We start from the raw sequence: 15,965 nt of genomic DNA, 5'->3' as shown, positions 1-15,965 counted from the left end.
AGCTAGAATGTCCAGTAGAAAACTGAATAGATGAAATGGTGAAAGCAGGCATCTTTGTCTTAATCTTAGGAGGAAAGCTTCAGTCTGTCATCATTAAGCATGACATTCGTTGTGGATTTTTCATAAACACCCCTTTCCAGATTGAGGAAGTTCTTATTTATTCCTTGTTTGTTGAGCAGTTTTTATCCGGAAAGGATGTGGGATTTTGTCAGATGCTTTTTCTGCATCGAGATGGCCATGCAGTGTTTCCCCTTCATACCATGAGTTGGTGTGTGACCATGATTTGATTTTTTTTTTTTTTTTGTCTTTTGTCTTTTGTTGTTGTTGTTGTTGCTATTTCTTGGGCCGCTCCCGCAGCATATGGAGGTTCCCAGGCTAGGGGTCGAATCGGAGCTGCAGCCACCGGCCTACACCAGAGCCACAGCAACACGGGATCCGAGCCGCGTCTGCAACCTACACCACAGCTCACGGCAACGCCGGATCGTTAACCCACTGAGCAAGGGCAGGGACCGAACCCGCAACCTCATGGTTCCTAGTCGGATTCGTTAACCACTGCGCCACAACGGGAACTCCCATGATTTGATTTTTGTTTGTTGAACCCCCTTGCATTCTAGACAAAATCCTACTTGGTCATGGTGTATAATTCTTTTAATATGTTGCTGGGTTCGGTCTGCTAGGATTTTGTTGAGAAATGTTGCATCTGTATTCATAAGAGATACTGGTTTGTTGTTTGCTTTTCTTGTGATGTCTTCATTTAACTTTGGCATCAGGGTCACATAGAATGAGTTAGGAAATGTTCCCTCCTCTTGTATTTTTTTTGGAAGAGTTTGAGGATTGGTGTCAGTTCTTTAAGTGATGGTGGAATTCTCCTGTGAGGTCATCTGGTCCTGGAATTTCCTTTGTTGGGAAGTTTTTGATTGCTGACTCAGTCTCATTCCTTGTTATAGATATGTTCAGATTTTCGATTTCTTCTTGAATTATTTTGGTAGTTTGCGTGTTTCTTAGAATTTGTCCTTTTCATCCAGGTTTCTCCTTTTTTGGCGTACAATTGTTCATAGTATTAGCTTATAATCCTTTTTATTTCTGTGTAACCAATAGTAGTGACCCCTTTCATTTGATTTTAGTAATTTAAAATTTTTCTCTTTTTTTATTAGCCTAGTCAAAGTATGTCAATTTTATCCATTGTTCAAAAAAAAACTGACTTTTTTTTTTTTTAGGGCTGCACTTGGGGCATATGGAGATTCCCAGGCGAGGGGTCAAATCAGAGCTACAGCTGCCGGCCTACACCACAGCCACAGCAATGCAGGATCTGAGCCGAGTCACAGCTCACAGCACAAGTGTTGCACAGCTCATGGCAACTGCCAGATCCTTAACCCACTGAGCGAGGCCAGGGATCAAAGCTGCATCCTCATGGGTTCCTAAGCCACTGAGTCACAGCAGGAACTCCCCTTTGTGTGATTTTAATCTTTTAAATCGCAGGAGTTCCCACCATGGCTCTGTGGTTAACAAATCCGACTGGGAACCATGAGGTTCAGAGTACAATCCCTGGCCTCGCTCAGTGGGTTAAGGATCCAGTGTTGCTATGAGCTGCGGTGTAGGTTGCAGATGCCGCTTGGATCCCATGTTGCTGTGGCTGTGGCGCTGGCTGGCGGCTACAGCTCCGATTTGACCCCTAGCCTGGGAACCTCCATATGCTGAGGGAGCGGCCCTAGAAAAGACAAAAAGACAAAAAAAAAAAACAAAAAAAAATTATCACAGGGAGTTCCCTTGTGGCGCAGTGGGTTAAGGATCTGGTGTTGTCATTGCAGCAGCTTGGGTCACTGCTGTGGCAGGGGTTTGATCCTTAGCCTGGGAATTTCCACATACTGCAGGCATAGACAAAAATAAAGTTTAAAAAATTATTGCAGGCATCAACTGTACTTCGATGAAATTTTTAAAATGAAAAAAATTATGTTTTGTGGCCTAATATATGATCTGTCCTGGAGAATGTTCCATGTGCCCTTGAGAAAAAAGTATATTCTGCTGTTTTTAGGTAGAGTGTTCTGTGTCTGTCTGTTGGCTTATTTATTTCATAGTTGTTTTCAAGTCTTCTGTTTCCTTGTTGATCTTCTGTCTGGTTGTTCTATCCTTTATTGAAAAGGATTTTTTTTTTTTTGTCTTTTTGCCTTTTCTAGGGCCACTCCCGCGGCATATGGGGGTTCCCAGGCTAGGGGTCTAATCGGAGATATAGCCACCAGCCTACGCCAGAGCCTCAGCAATGCGGGATCCGAGACGCATCTCTGACCTCCACCACAGCTCACGGCAACGCCGGATCCTTAACCCACTGAGCAAGGCCAGGGATCGAACCCGAAACCTCATGGTTCTTAGTCAGATTCGTTAACCACTGAGCCACGACGGGAACTCCCGAAAAGGATCTTGAAGTCTCTGACTATTACTGTAGAAATGTCTATTTCGCCTTCAATTTTGTCACATTTTCTTCCTATTTTTTAGGACTTTGTCATTAGGTGTGTATATGTTTATAATCACTCTATCTTCTCGATGGATTTATGCTTTTACGGGAACATGTAACATCCTTCTTTGACTCCTAAATGATTTTTTCTTTTTTTTAGGCCTGCACCTGCAGCATATGGAGGTTCCCAGGCTAGGGATCGAATTGGAGCTGTAGCCACTGGTCTACGCCACAGCCACAGCAACGCAGGACCCCAACCACACCTACACCACAGCTCACGGCGACACTGGATCCTTAACCCCCTAAGCAAGGCCAGGGATCAAACATGCATCTTCATGGTTACTAGTCAGATTCGTTTCTGCTGAGCCACAATGGGAACTCCTCTCATAAATGATTTTTAAATTAAAGCCCATTTTTTCTGATATCAGTCTACCCACCCAGCTCTCTTTTGGTTACTGTTTGTACAGAATATCTTTTTTCCATCCTTTCACTTTCAACCTGTTTGTGCTTTTGGCTCTAAGGTGAGTTTCTTGTGGATGGCATTTAGTCGAATCATTTTTAAACCCATTCTGACAATCTCTGACTTTTTTTTTCTTTTCTTTTCAGGGTTGCATGTGTGGCACATGGGAGCTCCCAGGCTAGGGGTCCAATTGGGGCTGCAAGTGCTGGCCTACATCACAGCCATAGTAACTTGGAATCTGAGCCATATCAGTGACCTACACCACAGCTCATGGCAACGCCGGATCCTTAACCCACTGAGTGAGGCCAGGGATCGAACCTTTGTCCTCATGGATGCTAGTCAGATTCGTTTCCACTGCGCTACAATGGGAACTCCTAAGTAATCATTTCTCATATCAAAAACTAGCTGCATCTTGATTGGATGGGAAAGCTGGGCTGGGTAAAAATGGGGACGGAGGATAGCGAGGAGGAATTCCAGGCTGTGACATCACAGGAACATCCCAGGGCTGAGTGTTCTCCTTTGGGGCCCGTCCTCCACTGCTCAGCCCAGCCTGGGCTTGCTCCAGATGACAGCAGACCAGCACCCCTGGGGTCCCTGGGGGGGCTGGGTCGGGCAGGTCTAGGGAGCTTTTTGGTAAATTGGACAACAGTCTCCAAAGGTGGAGAAGGAGAAGGGGACCTAGGAAGTTTTGACGTCCTGCCCCACCATCCCAGCCAAAGGAGACAGCGAGGCCTAGGGGTCCGCACAAGGTACCCCCCGGACCACAACCACCGTTTAGTAAAGGTTGGTCTGTACTCCAGCCCTTTCTCCAGGACTCCCAATGTGAATGAAAGGGCCTGGCTTTGAACCCAGGACTCTGGGTCAGTGCACCTGCACTTACCCACCAAGTTAAAGGGCCTCTGCAGAGGCAGCCACTTTTCTCTCTCCTGTATGCCTCCTCTGCTCTAATCTCCTGTCAGGACTCCTCACCAAGGCCCTTGGTCATTGGTCCCCAGCCCACTGCCCCAGCCTCATCCTCTTCCCGTCCCCTTCCTCACACCCTAGGGGCTGCTCTCACCCCCTCCCCCTGCTACTAGAAGGCCCCGCTGTTCCCTGAATGTCCCATGTTATTCCACGTTCTCTGCCCGAGATGCCTCTTCCCGGCGTCAGCCCAGCAAACTCATATTCATCCCTCAAGGCCCAGCTCAGCAGACACCTCCTCAAGAATGCCTGGCCAACTTCCCAGTGAGATCAACGGCCCCGTCCTCTGGAGTCTTACTTTGCACATTCTGCAGGGTCCTCACAAGCCCCATCATGGCCCTGGGAGCAGGGACCACAGCTCCCTTGTTTCAGGGTCACCTGACCAGCCAGAACCTGACCCAGTGAATAATGGTGGAAAAAAAAAAAATCAGTCCTCACTTGGGGTTGGCCCTGTGGCTTTATTTCCACTCCCAGGGTCATATCTCGCCTCACTTTCCTTTTTGGTACCTGGCTTCTGAGCAGGGGCCCTGTGCTGGCTCAGCGCCTGGTAAATAATAGCTGCTCAGTGTAGGGTCTCGGAAGGCAGGAGGGCATGTGGGCAGAAAGGCTGGTGCCTACAATCGTAACACCCCATCCCCGCTTTTCTGGGCTGGGCAGGTAGCACAGGTGTGCAGCAAAGGAGGCCTTTCCTCCCTCCCTCTGGAGGACTGGCTGACTGCCTTTCTGAGGCTGCGTTTCTTTCCTTTTTTTTTTCTTTATAGGGCTGCAGGTGCGGCATCTAGAAGCTCCCAGGCTAGGGGTCAAATCAGAGCTATTGCTGCTGGCCTACACTACAGCCACAGCGACGTGGATCCAAGCCACATCTGTGATCTACACCACAGTTCACGGCAACGCTGGGTCCTTAACCCACTGAGTGCGGCCAGGGATTGAACCTGCATCCTCATGGATACTAGTCAGGTCTTAATCCTCTGAGCCACAACAGGAACTCCTGAGGCTGCCTTTCTGAGAAGGGGGATGCTGGGGAGGCAGAGGACACCAGAAGGGAGGGAGCAGTCATCCACGGGGCAGGCAGGCCCAGGAGCACAGGGCCCTTGCAGGCCAGTCCCCCTTGGCTCTCGTGTAGTCAAGAGGGTCCAGCACAGGGATGCCCACAAATCCCTGCCTCTCTCAGAGCCTCAGTCATCCCATTCATCAAATGGGTACAGTCATCCCTACCCCACCGCCAGCTCATCAAAGCCAACAGAGCTGAAAGCACCTGGAAACAAAAAGACCCAGCGAGTTCACTGTACAAACAAGGAAGGTTGTTATTAGACCCGGGAGCAGGGTCAGAGGGCAACAACCAGAAAACAGGTGGAACAGGGACTTAGGGCTCTCACCGTGAGCCCCTCGAGGAAAAGGGCAGCAGGCAGTAGACAGGAAGGACAGCACCTACAGGGAGGTGGGGGCTGGGACCGGCTGTGCCAAGAACCAGTCACTTCCCCTGGGACTCCGTTTCCTCACCTGTACAAAAGGGGGGGGGGCACAGTCCCCTCAGTGAGGCTTCGGTGAGAGAGTGGGTGTAGAAGAGCTTTGCAAACTGTAAAGTGCTGTGCATGCAAGCGGGCTACCTGCAGTTCTGGGACCCAGGCCCAGCTGAGGCCTGGGGAGCGGGCACAGTACATAATGGTGACATAAACACTGTTTGGGCCCAAGGAGGGTGCTTTGAGCATCCTCAGAGGTCTGCCTCCTGTTGCTTCTCGCTGGTCCCCCCAGCACCCCTGGAATCCTCTCTTCTGGAGTCCAAGAGACTTGGCCACGGGGTTGCTGAGGCCCAGAGAGCAGAGGAGCTCCTGCCCTGGGCTGGCCCCCACTCCCATTCTGAATCCGAGGCCGCAGCCACACCGTTGGCAAAGCCCCGCCTGTGGTCTCTGAGCGAGTGGGTTCCTCCCGACGGCGAGGAAGGGCCATGGTCCTCGGCCCTCTTTTCCCAGATCGTCACCCTTTCGGTGGCGTCTTAGGCACATCTTGATCATCTGGTGTCCGAGTGGCGGCTCCACTCCCAGGTGAAGGTTGCCAAGACAGGTGGCGAATTCGTCCTTGCAGCGCCCCCAGCGGCTGTCAGCCCAGGGAGGAGAGCAGCACGCACCGCCTCTTGACACCCTCAGCCCAAGGGGCTCCAGCCCCGCAGAGGCTCGAGCGCAGCCTGCCATTCCCCCGGCTCTGCGTCTCAGCTCCAAAGAGAGATGCTGGGAGGCCCCCGACACCATCAGAGCAGCGCCTTGAAGAGGAAGGAGAGGGAGGCCCCACAGGAGAGCCCCAGGGCCAGGAAGAAGGTCATCAGTGTCCCAGCCACCTCGCGCTCATGTGGCAGCACCTGCCTAGAACACACAGGAGCAGGCGTGCTCAGAACATGTCAGGCCAAACCTTAGAAGATGCCCTCTGCCCTCCTTCCAGCAGGACGCCTGCGTTTTAGTCTGGGCCGGCGCCCAGCCTCTGGGTCACTGGCATTAGGCCCGCCTCTGGGCTTCAGTCTCCTCATCTGGAAAATGGGGCCACAGGACAAGGACATCTCTCATGCCCTGCAGTCTAGATGCCTTCCTGCTGGACAACACGTCCCCGGCCTGGGCCTCCCTGTCCCCTCTACTCTCCCTGGATTCTCAACTCCGTTGTCCCCAGAGTAAATAGCCCATGAACCCTGCTTTTGATCAAAATCTGAGCGTGAGTTCCCATCGTGGCTCAGTGGGTTAAGAACCCAACTAGTATCCATGAGGATGCAGGTTTGATCCCTGGCCTCGCACAGTGGGTTAAGGTGACTTGACCCCTAGCCAGGAACTTCCATATACCACAGGAGAGGCCCTAAAAAACAAAAAAACAAAACATCCTCAGCTTCTCTATAACAGAATTTGAGGAGTAGCTGGACTCTGAGGAATGAGAGTCCAGCCTATTTAGTTCACAGCTGGGGAAACTGAGGGCCAGGCAGGAGACCCCCAGTATCTGGGCTACTCTGTCAGGCAGGAACCTTTCCACCCACGCCCTCCCCCGGGCTCCTGGCCAAGGGCCAGCTCGGCAGTTAAGACCTGATCTGACAGGTGGCACCAGTGAGGCCTGGAGAGAGCCAGGGCTGGGCTGGCCAGAAGCCTAACCCTCTCAGGCTGTCCCCCTTCACAGAGTAGCCCACCTCCCAATTCCCGGGCCCTCCGCACTGCCCCCCCCACCCCCCCGGACCTGGGCGCCAGGCACATGGTGAGGGACACCAGATAACCATTTGACACGGCGAAAAGCAGCATGAAAGTGACGAAGTAGGCGTCCTGTGGGAAGAGGATGGGCAGCCGGGATCTCTCTGGCACATGGCACAGCATGAAGAGTGGCACGAACAGGACTCGCAGGCAGACCAGCAGGGGCAGCAGCCGGCTGTCCTCATCTGGCTGCGCGGAAGGTTGGGGTGAGGGTGGTCCCTGGGAGCAGGGGCTCTGCTCCAGGGGCACCCCACATAGACTCAGCTCTCACTTCCCCTCACCTGCCCTCTGTGAGCCAGTGAGGACCCCCGCCCTGGGCCTCTCTCTGGAGATCGGGTGGCTGGGCCAGGGGCCCTCAGCCATCCAGAGGGCTCGGGACTAGCCTCTGCCTCCCCTAATCTCCAGCTCATACTTTTCAGGACAGGGCTAGAAGAACCACTTCGGTCTCCAAACGTGGTTACTCTGAGCACCCATGGGGGCTCCACAGACCCCTTTTGGGGCAGATGGGATGGGAAACTGGGGATCCAGGCCTCACCCTGGCTGAGATCACAGCAGCTACTCTGACTGACTTTATTTGTTGTGTGTCCTTGGAAGATTTCATCTAAAGCAGCAGCGTCTTGGCTAAAAGCAATCCAAATACTAGGAAGTTTGTCCAGTCTCCCACATGAGGCAGGACCGTCTCTAAGGACCGGGGGCTGGGTCCTCAGCTGGATGCTGGGGATATGGCTCAACTGGACAAGGCTTCCGCTTTCACAGAGTTCATAGTCCAAGCCCTGGCTTGCATACCTCCAGGGGCCAGGTGCCCACTGCCACCCGACTGGTCCCAGACCAGTGGGACTGTTGGAAAGTCACCTTTCTGTGCTCCGACACCCTCGGATCCCTAGCTCCTCCCTAAAACCACCAGATCACCCCAGCCTAGGTGTGCTCACCCACAGGAAGTAAGAGGTCAGGCTCCGTCCCAGGCAGTCCATGACATTGAAGAGAAGGAAGCAGCAGATGGGGTTGAAGAACTGACCTGGGAGGGAGAAGGGGCTCAACCCAGTCCCGACTCCCCCTCCCCTCTCCCCACCCCCCCACCCCGATGCCCTGTCCTCTTCTGCTTCCTGGCACTCACTCCACTTCCCAGGACCAGTGGAGCTGGTCACCATGGCAGTGATGGCAGGGAAGACGGACAGGGTGACTGCGAAGACCAACACAAGGCACAGCGCCGTCCGCCAGATCTGGGAGCCAGAGGCAGGGGTGTGAGCTGGCGGGACAGACCCGGAGCCCCACCTGCAGCCCCAACCCTCCCGCCCAAGCCCTGGCCCGGGAACAGGACACCAGGGCCTGGCCCAGCATGTCCCTGACCCTCCATGATCCTGTCACCTTAGGGTGGACAAGGGGAGTCCTAAGGCCCCAGTCTAATCTGAGAGTCTGTGGGGAAGGCTGGAGAGAGCAGCCCTCTCTTCCCCAGGGATGTGGGGGCAGGGAAGGCAGGGCTCTATCAAGCCAAACCTTCCGGAAGACAATGAAAACCGAAGGTGTTCCTGGCTTCTGGGGTTCCTCTGGCTCCATCTCTGGCTCCTTTTCAGGGTCAAGATCCAGAGGCAGGGCTGCCTTCTGGGGGCTGTTGGGAATTTCGTTCTTCTCATCTGGGACAAGAGGAAAGGGCGGGGTCATGCCTGGGACCCATTCCTGTGAAAACCAGACAATTGAAACAAGTGACACCTTCCCCCTCTGCACCCCTGCCCCCCCCCACCAGCCCAGGGTGCAGGCAAAGAGAATTAGCAACAGGAATATGCTTAGCTACTATATTTATTTATTTTTATTTATTTATTTTTGCTCTTTTAGGGCCGCACCCAAAGCATATGGAGATTCCCAGGCTAGGGGTCAAATCAGAGCTACAGCTGCCGGCCTACACCACAGCTCACAGCAATGCTGGTTCCTTAACCCACTGAGCAAGGCCAGGGATTGAACTTGCATCCTCATGGATCCTAGTTGGGTTCATTAACTGCTGAACTCCCTTAGCTACTATTTATTAAGCAGCACATGTGCCAGGCAGAGCTGAGCAACTTAGGTGGATAATCTCAGTGTCACTGCTCTACAAATAAAGAAACTGAGGCTCAGAGAGGTTGCCTGGCTTGAATAAGGTCCCACAGCTTGGGCGTTATGAAGTTAGGATTCAAACTCAGATGCACTTGGATCTAGAACTTGCAAGTCTGAAGCTCTACTGAACTCCCCCCCTCATGTTTTTTTTTTTCCTTTTTTAGCTTCCCTTCGACATATGGAGTTCCCTGGCCAGGGATCAGATGCAAGCCGTAGTTGCGACCTAAGCCAACGTTGCGGCAACGCCAGATCCTTAACCCACTGTACAGGGCCGGGGATTGAACCTGTGTCCCAGTGCTCCTGAGATGCCAACGATCCCATTGTGCCACAGCAGGAACTCCATTCCCCACCCCCACCTCCATTTTAAAGAGGAGAAGACTGAGGCCCAAAGGGTAACAGTTATGATTTTTTTTTTCTTTTCTGTCTTTTCAGGGCCACACCCAAGGCACATGGAAGTTCCCAGGCTAGGGGTCCAACCTGAGCTGTAACTGCCGGCCTGCGCCACAACCAGAGCAACTCGGAATCTGGGCCACGTCTGTGACCTACACCACAGCTCACAGCAACGGTGGGTCCTTAACCCACTGAGTGAGGCCAAGGATCGAACCCATGTCCTCATAGACACTAGTCAGATTCCTTACCGCTGAGCCATGATGGGAACTCCAGCAGGAATGATTTTAATCCCACTGGCTTCCTTTCATGATCTGCCTCTGCACACACAGACTGCTAGGGGCACAGCTGAAGTCCTCCCCCGTGGAGGTGGCTCTAGTCCCCTCTGGGTCCTCCAGCTCCCCAGCAGGCTCCCAGGCTTACCAGACTGGAGGAGCTCAGCTTTGGTCTCCAGCTCCTGACGTTGCGCCTGCGATGGTTTCTTGGCCAGGTAGTAGCGGGCAAACTTCTGCAGAAGGAAAGCGTTGTCCCTGCCTGGCTTGGCTGGATCCCTCCCCACCCTGTTGGCTTAGAGGCTGGGGTCCCCCAGTGGCTGACTCCTCCGGGGATCAGGACTGGGCCCGGGTCCCCTCTGCCTCCTTTGGCCATTCTCGGGGCCTCAGCCTCGAGGCTGTATATGTTGCTCTCCAGTGGGCCTTGAGCCCAACACCAGGCTCACCAGGTGGGGCAGGCTCAGGTAACACACGATGGACATGAGGATGCCCACACAGGGCGTGATGAAGTACCCCAGGGCAGAGGTCTGGGCATCCACGCCACCTGCGCAGAAACCTCAGCTGCAGAAGGGAGGTGGCTGGTCCACCAGCTCCCGCAGGGCTCCCGACTCTTGTCCTACTTCACAATAATGCACATCTCAGATTCACCTCCTGGCCTCTCCCACTCCTCCCACTGACAAATGCAGGTCTCTCGTGCAGGGGGCCCTAGCCCAGCCCTTCCCGTCTCCCTTCCCTGTGTGTCGTTTTTGTCAAGCACCTGCGATGCGTCCTTATTACTCCATGCTCCTGACTGAGCACAGATCAAAAGCATCCCTTGGGTGGGAAAACCATAGCAAATAAGTGCCTTGTCCAATGCCCCCTGCTAGGGGGCAGCAGAACCGGGATTGGAACCCAAGTCTATCTGAATGCCAAAGCTGTCCTCTCTGCTGCCACATGCCAGTGTTGGCCTCAGGAATCCTGCCCCGGGTCCCAAGTTGCCTCAGGCCTCGTCTAGTCGCCCTCTCCTCATCGATCTCGAGAGCCCCACTCCCCACCCCCAGTCCCCAGCTCTCCCATCATCCCGTCACCTCTGTCTCCAGCAGAGCCCAAGGCATCTCACTCTTGGCACACTCTCTCTCTGCTTCCCAGAATCCCAGAGGCCACCCCTGCCCTCCAGCCACCCAAGTCGACTCACTGGCCATGGACATGAGCATTGCAAGGGCGGCGAAGATCCCAGCCAGGCCCTGGCCACTGAGGAAGAGGGTGCTGTACGTGGAAGGCATGGTGCCCAGTTGCCCGAAGAGACTGCCCTGCAGAACTGCGCCGAAGGCTGTGGAGGGACAGGATTGGAGGCCGCTGCTCAACCAGGCAGACCTCGGGGGGCTCCCTGGAGGAGGTGATGGCAGTGGGCACAGGGGACTCTGGACTAGGCTGGGTAGACGGGAGGCACTGGGCCCTCTGGTGCAACAGTCCACATTCGTTTGGGTGAGAGCTTTATCCCAAAGTGCAGCCCTAGGTGGGAGGGGCTGGCGGCCAGAAGTCTTGCCCTCAAGTCACTGTGGGACTTGGGACAAGTGACTTTTCCCCTCCTCTGGGCCTCAGCTTCTCATCAGGGACACGGGTGATGCGTCTACTGCCTTCCCTTCTTGGATACGTCAGGTCCTTTCAGTTACAAAGGAGAGGCTGGGCTGAAACCCTGGAGGGCTGAGTGGGGAGGTGGCAGGGGTGCTCACAGTTGATGAACCAGACAGAGGCCATGGTGATGGAGAAGAAGGGCCCGGGGCTCATGTCCACCTTGACCAACACCGCCGTCAGGATAAAGAGCAGCAGGATGATCAGCAGGCTGCCCAGAATCCGCACCGTCTCAGGGATGCTGCTCAGAAGGAGGGGCAGAGTGGGCATGACTGGGCCCCAAGCCAGGCAAGGGGAGGCGGGCGAGAGCTTCATCCCAGGATTGGACACTGGGGAGTGGGGAGAGGTCCGGGGCAGGGGAGGGACAAGAGAGGGATGGCCTGGGACAGAGCCCAGGGGGCAGGGCTTCTCACCACTGGTACAGGAAGGAGTTGAGGAGCGTGAAGAGCAGCAGGGGCAGCTGGGACAGCAATGTCACCCAGTTGTTGAAGTTGAAGGTATCAGCAGGGCTCGTGTGGTTGGTGCCCAGGGTCTTGGTGGTGCTGTTGGCCCCCGCCAGCCGCCCTTGGAAGTACTGCCAGGATGCCAGGGGAGTGGGGTACAGGGTCACCCTACAAGCTACCCTCAGGGAACCCTCCAGCCCTCTGCCTCACTCCATGCTTGTGATTGCTGTGTTAACTTCTGTGGGTCTGTTTGTCCTTGAACTCTCCCTGGCACCTGGCGCCTGGCACACAGTTGGAGCTCGATGAACGTGCACTGCATTGCCGTCTGGGGTAGAGCCCAGGCCTCAAGGACCCCGAACTTGCTCTATCATTGGATCACCCCTCCTCTCCCACGCCCCCACCCCGACTCCTGCAGCAGCGAAGAGATTCCTGGGTATTTATGGAGCTCCTATCCTAAGCCAGGCTCTGGCCTAGGTGCTGACCAAGGGCTTTCTCTCTGGAACGCTTATCCTGCCAGGCCTGTTTAACTCCTCCCTGCTCCTCCCCACCCATGGCTCCCTGCTGCCTGCAGGGCAAAGCTCCAAGGTTTTGGGACAGCATTGGAGCCCTTTAGAACCAGACCCCAGCCTCCCTTTTGTGCCCCATCTCCTGCACCGTCCTGCTAACCTCCCGGCACCCCACGCTCTGGCCCTTTCTCTGAACAGGTTGGCATACTCCGGCTTCAAGGCTGCCATCTCTATCAGGAATGCCCTCCCCGCCTCTTACCACTCCAACCCCCCAACGCAAATGCCCTGTTGACCCTTCTCCTAAGTTACAAATCAGCTCTTCTATTAAGCAGAAGGAATCGCCCCCTCCCTGGGGGACACGGAACTCTGCTCCAGGCCTGGGATGGCATATGCCATGTTACATTAGTGGTATTTCTTTGGCACCCAACTTGCTCTCAGGATCATGGGCTGATTCGTCTTTGGGTCTCTAGGGCCCAGCACAGAGCTGGGCACTGAAGAGGCATCTGGAAAGTTGGTGCAGTTAATATATATGAACAACTCCAGTCCCAAAGAGAACACAAGCCCATATGCCTGCCTTCTCTCGAGGGAACGCAAGTTTGGTGAGGATAAACCCTCCTCTGTTTCCTCCTGTACCCCCGGTGCTAAGAACTCTGACATTGACTATTTGTTGGATGAATGAATATAATTCATGGTATTTCAAAGAAAACCAAAGGCCTGGATAACCCGCTTTTGGAGTGACTAGCCCGGGAATAATGACAAACAGCAGAGGTAGATGGGTAGCTCCTTGCTTGTTCCCCCCGGAGCTGCTGGCCTTGCCCTTCTAGGATCTGAGCATCCCCGAAAGCTTGGTCTTCCTAGCCCCCTCCATTCAATGAGACTCCCTGTTTCAGGGGACACACAGCCATAATGAGGAATGAAAGGGGACCTGGTGGGAAAAGGCAACTGGGCGGGATGGATGTGGCCGTGGGGCCATCACTCCAACCCTGAGTCTCACCGGGATGGCTGTGATGAAGAAGTTCCATGGAAGGAGGGTGCCCAGCCCCAGGATAAAGAAGCTGATCCCGACCAGGTGGTAGCTGTGAGGATCAGTCAGAAGGTCACCGGGAGGACGTCCAGCTTTGGCCGCCCCTCCCGCCTCCCAGGCCGGCTCCTTCGGAGAGCGAACTACAACCCCCATCACGCGGGCTCAGGCACGCGAGGGAGGCGGCTGATGGGAATTGTAGTTCCAACTGGCTACTTTGCGCTTTGGAGCGCCCAAAGGGAGCTGGGCTGCGTGGCCCTCGACCACCGCATCCCCATACGCACCCCACCCGGTCCCCAACTCGCCTGTCCTGCGGAGCGTCTCTTCTAGCCATGGCCGCCCAGAGGGATGCGCCCGGATGGGAGAAGATGAGGAAGCCGCACCTGCACCTGCGCTGGGGCCCGTGGGCCGAGCGGGGAACCCGGGAGGCTGGGTCTCGCCGGCGATGGTCAGGGGAAGGGGGGGCGGTCTGGTCTCCCCAGATCTGGGGCGGGTCGGGGAAGGCAGGAGTCCAGTCGGGAGTCCCCTGCGGATTTCGGCTGGTCTCACGCTCCGCAGGCTCGGATCTCGGCCCCGCCCCCAGGGCGGGGACAGAGGGTCCCACCGCCCCTCACGGCCTCCAGGCCGGGGACTCCAGATTCCTGCGTCGGACCCCTGCTCGACCTCGAGGTCCCCGGACCCCACCGCCCACCGCGATGTCCCAGAGGCGCTGAGCCGGGAAGGTTCCCCCGCCGCCTCCCTTTTCCGCTGGCGCCTGGCCGGGACCACTGCAGGCGGGGCGGAGGGAGGCAGTGGCAGAGGTGGCCCCCTCCCCCGCGGAGTGCTGTGGAGCGGACCTGGCGCTGTGCTCTCCCGGCTCCGCCAACTCCGGGGTGATGCGCTGGCGGTGCTAGCGCCCCCTAACGTGGGAGACCACCGAGGGACCCGCTCGCCGCTCGCCGCGCGCCGCTGGAGCCCTGGCCGAGGGTGTAACCCAAGCCGGGCCAGCGCCAGGGGAAGCCAGAGAGACCGTCTGTCGCCAGCGATCCTGGCAGGCTGCACCGAGCGGGGTTCACCGGGAGGCAGAAGAGAAGGCCAGCTGGCAGTGCTGGCAGAGACCCGGGCCGGTCCGGAAGACAGACGGACAGACGGACCCCTCTCCAGCGGGTGCCTAGGGAAGCGCTGGGCCTTTGGGGCGAAGAGGGGCTGGCGGAGCCCCTCCGGGATGTCCAAGAGGGCTTCCCGGTGGCGGTGTGGCTGAGCCCTGGAGCAATGAGAGGCTAAGCAAAGGCTCCGGAAGGAAGGGTGACCCAGGTGCGCTCTCTAGCCTCGCCTGGTGCCCTCCCACACCACCGCTTAAAAAAATACTTTCGGTGGTCCCACGTCACATCGTATTAAACATTAAGATGCACACATCTCCTTTTTTTTTTTTTTTTTTTTCCTTTTTAGGGTCGCGCTCGTGGCGTATGGAAGTTTCCAGGCTAGAAATCAAATCCGAGCGACAGCTGCCAGCCTACGCCACAGTCACAGCAACGTTGGATCCGAGCCGCCTCGGCGACCTACACCACAGCTCACGGCAACCCAGGATCGTTAACCCACTGAGCAAAGCCAGGGGTCGAACCTGCATCCTCATGGATACCAGTGGGGTTTGTAACCCGCTGAGCCACAACGGGAACTCCCCTCCTCCCACTTTTTTTTCCGTGAAAAACTTTGAAAAGATGACCTACCATTGCACTTTTGAAATTAATTTACATTAATTGACATAATTTACGAGTGAGTTTGTTTTCTCTGCAATCGCCCTGAGTATGAAGGATGCTGGAGAAGGGAAAGACCTTAAATCACAAATCTTCCTTTAAGTAATGACATTTTATGGCCATTTCCAGGTTACTTGTGTTGTTTTCCCCCAGCCGACTGAGTCTGTGAAGCCAAGGCTGGTTACCTGGCTTAGTGTTTATTGCCAATATCTAGTGCTGCTGGTACATAGACAGGTGCTTGATTATTGTTTGGTTAATAAATGGATTGCAATCATATACAATTGATTTTAGGGAGACCAGCAAAAGCCTTAAATTACAGTGAAGGAGAAAGTTATTCTGTCTTCCACTGGCTTTCAAGACTTTGGAATATAATGAGGGGGAAAGTCTCAGTTCCAGTGCTAATATGTTTCTAACACCTGCTTATCAATCTCTCTCACTCTCTGGTCTGCACCCTCGGCATGCATAGGTTTATGGGCCAGGGATTGAACCCACGCCACAGCAGTGACAATGTGGGATCCTTAACCTGCTAGGCCACCAGAGAATTTCTCTCTCTCTCTCTCTCTCTCTCACACACACACACACACACACACACACACACAGAACTAGACTCAGGGTTTCTGCTGACACTTTTATCTAAATAGAGGTTAATAACTCTTATGTTCCTTCTATCTGTTTTTATAGTTGCTCTATTTTTAGCGCTGCTTATGCTGGTTTCCTATGTCTTATAATACACACTTTTCTTTGAAAATAAATTTATTTATACATTTAATATGAATTAAATTTATTTATGAAACATGAGTCATTTAAAGAAAATAAATGGGAC

At 54.7% G+C, this 15,965-nt stretch overlaps 1 protein-coding gene across 15 annotated transcripts; it reads right to left on the bottom strand.

The window, feature by feature from the left end:
- Positions 1-5,148: 5,148 nt before the first annotated feature.
- Positions 5,149-13,987, bottom strand: SLC29A2 (solute carrier family 29 member 2). 15 transcript variants are annotated; one of them, XR_014836575.1, is made up of 12 exons: positions 13,715-13,987; positions 13,383-13,464; positions 11,853-12,013; positions 11,541-11,680; positions 11,003-11,137; positions 10,275-10,372; positions 9,980-10,064; positions 8,579-8,758; positions 8,199-8,304; positions 8,014-8,099; positions 7,074-7,273; positions 5,149-6,226 (listed from the first exon to the last, which is right to left on the bottom strand). XR_014836575.1 is itself a non-coding variant. In XM_003122487.5 (12 exons), the coding sequence occupies exons 1-12, from the start codon at positions 13,741-13,743 to the stop codon at positions 6,115-6,117; spliced, it is 1,371 nt and encodes a 456-aa protein (XP_003122535.1). In that variant the 5' UTR covers positions 13,744-13,987; the 3' UTR covers positions 5,149-6,114. The 15 variants fall into 15 exon arrangements, 12 of the variants coding, with proteins under 12 accessions (XP_003122535.1, XP_084866026.1, XP_084866028.1 ...); XM_003122487.5 differs by having other exon boundaries at positions 8,579-8,715; XM_085009900.1 differs by having other exon boundaries at positions 7,074-7,269; positions 8,579-8,715.
- Positions 13,988-15,965: the final 1,978 nt, after the last annotated feature.

Source organism: Sus scrofa, chromosome 2, assembly GCF_054392235.1.
Source record: "Sus scrofa isolate SSC_HxYL_T2T_F1_AM1 chromosome 2, Sscrofa_HxYL_maternal_Yorkshire_Landrace_v2.0, whole genome shotgun sequence".
Classification (NCBI taxonomy): domain Eukaryota; kingdom Metazoa; phylum Chordata; class Mammalia; order Artiodactyla; family Suidae; genus Sus; species Sus scrofa.
Note: the sequence above shows the minus strand (reverse complement) of the source record. Positions and strands in the feature narration are given on the sequence as shown.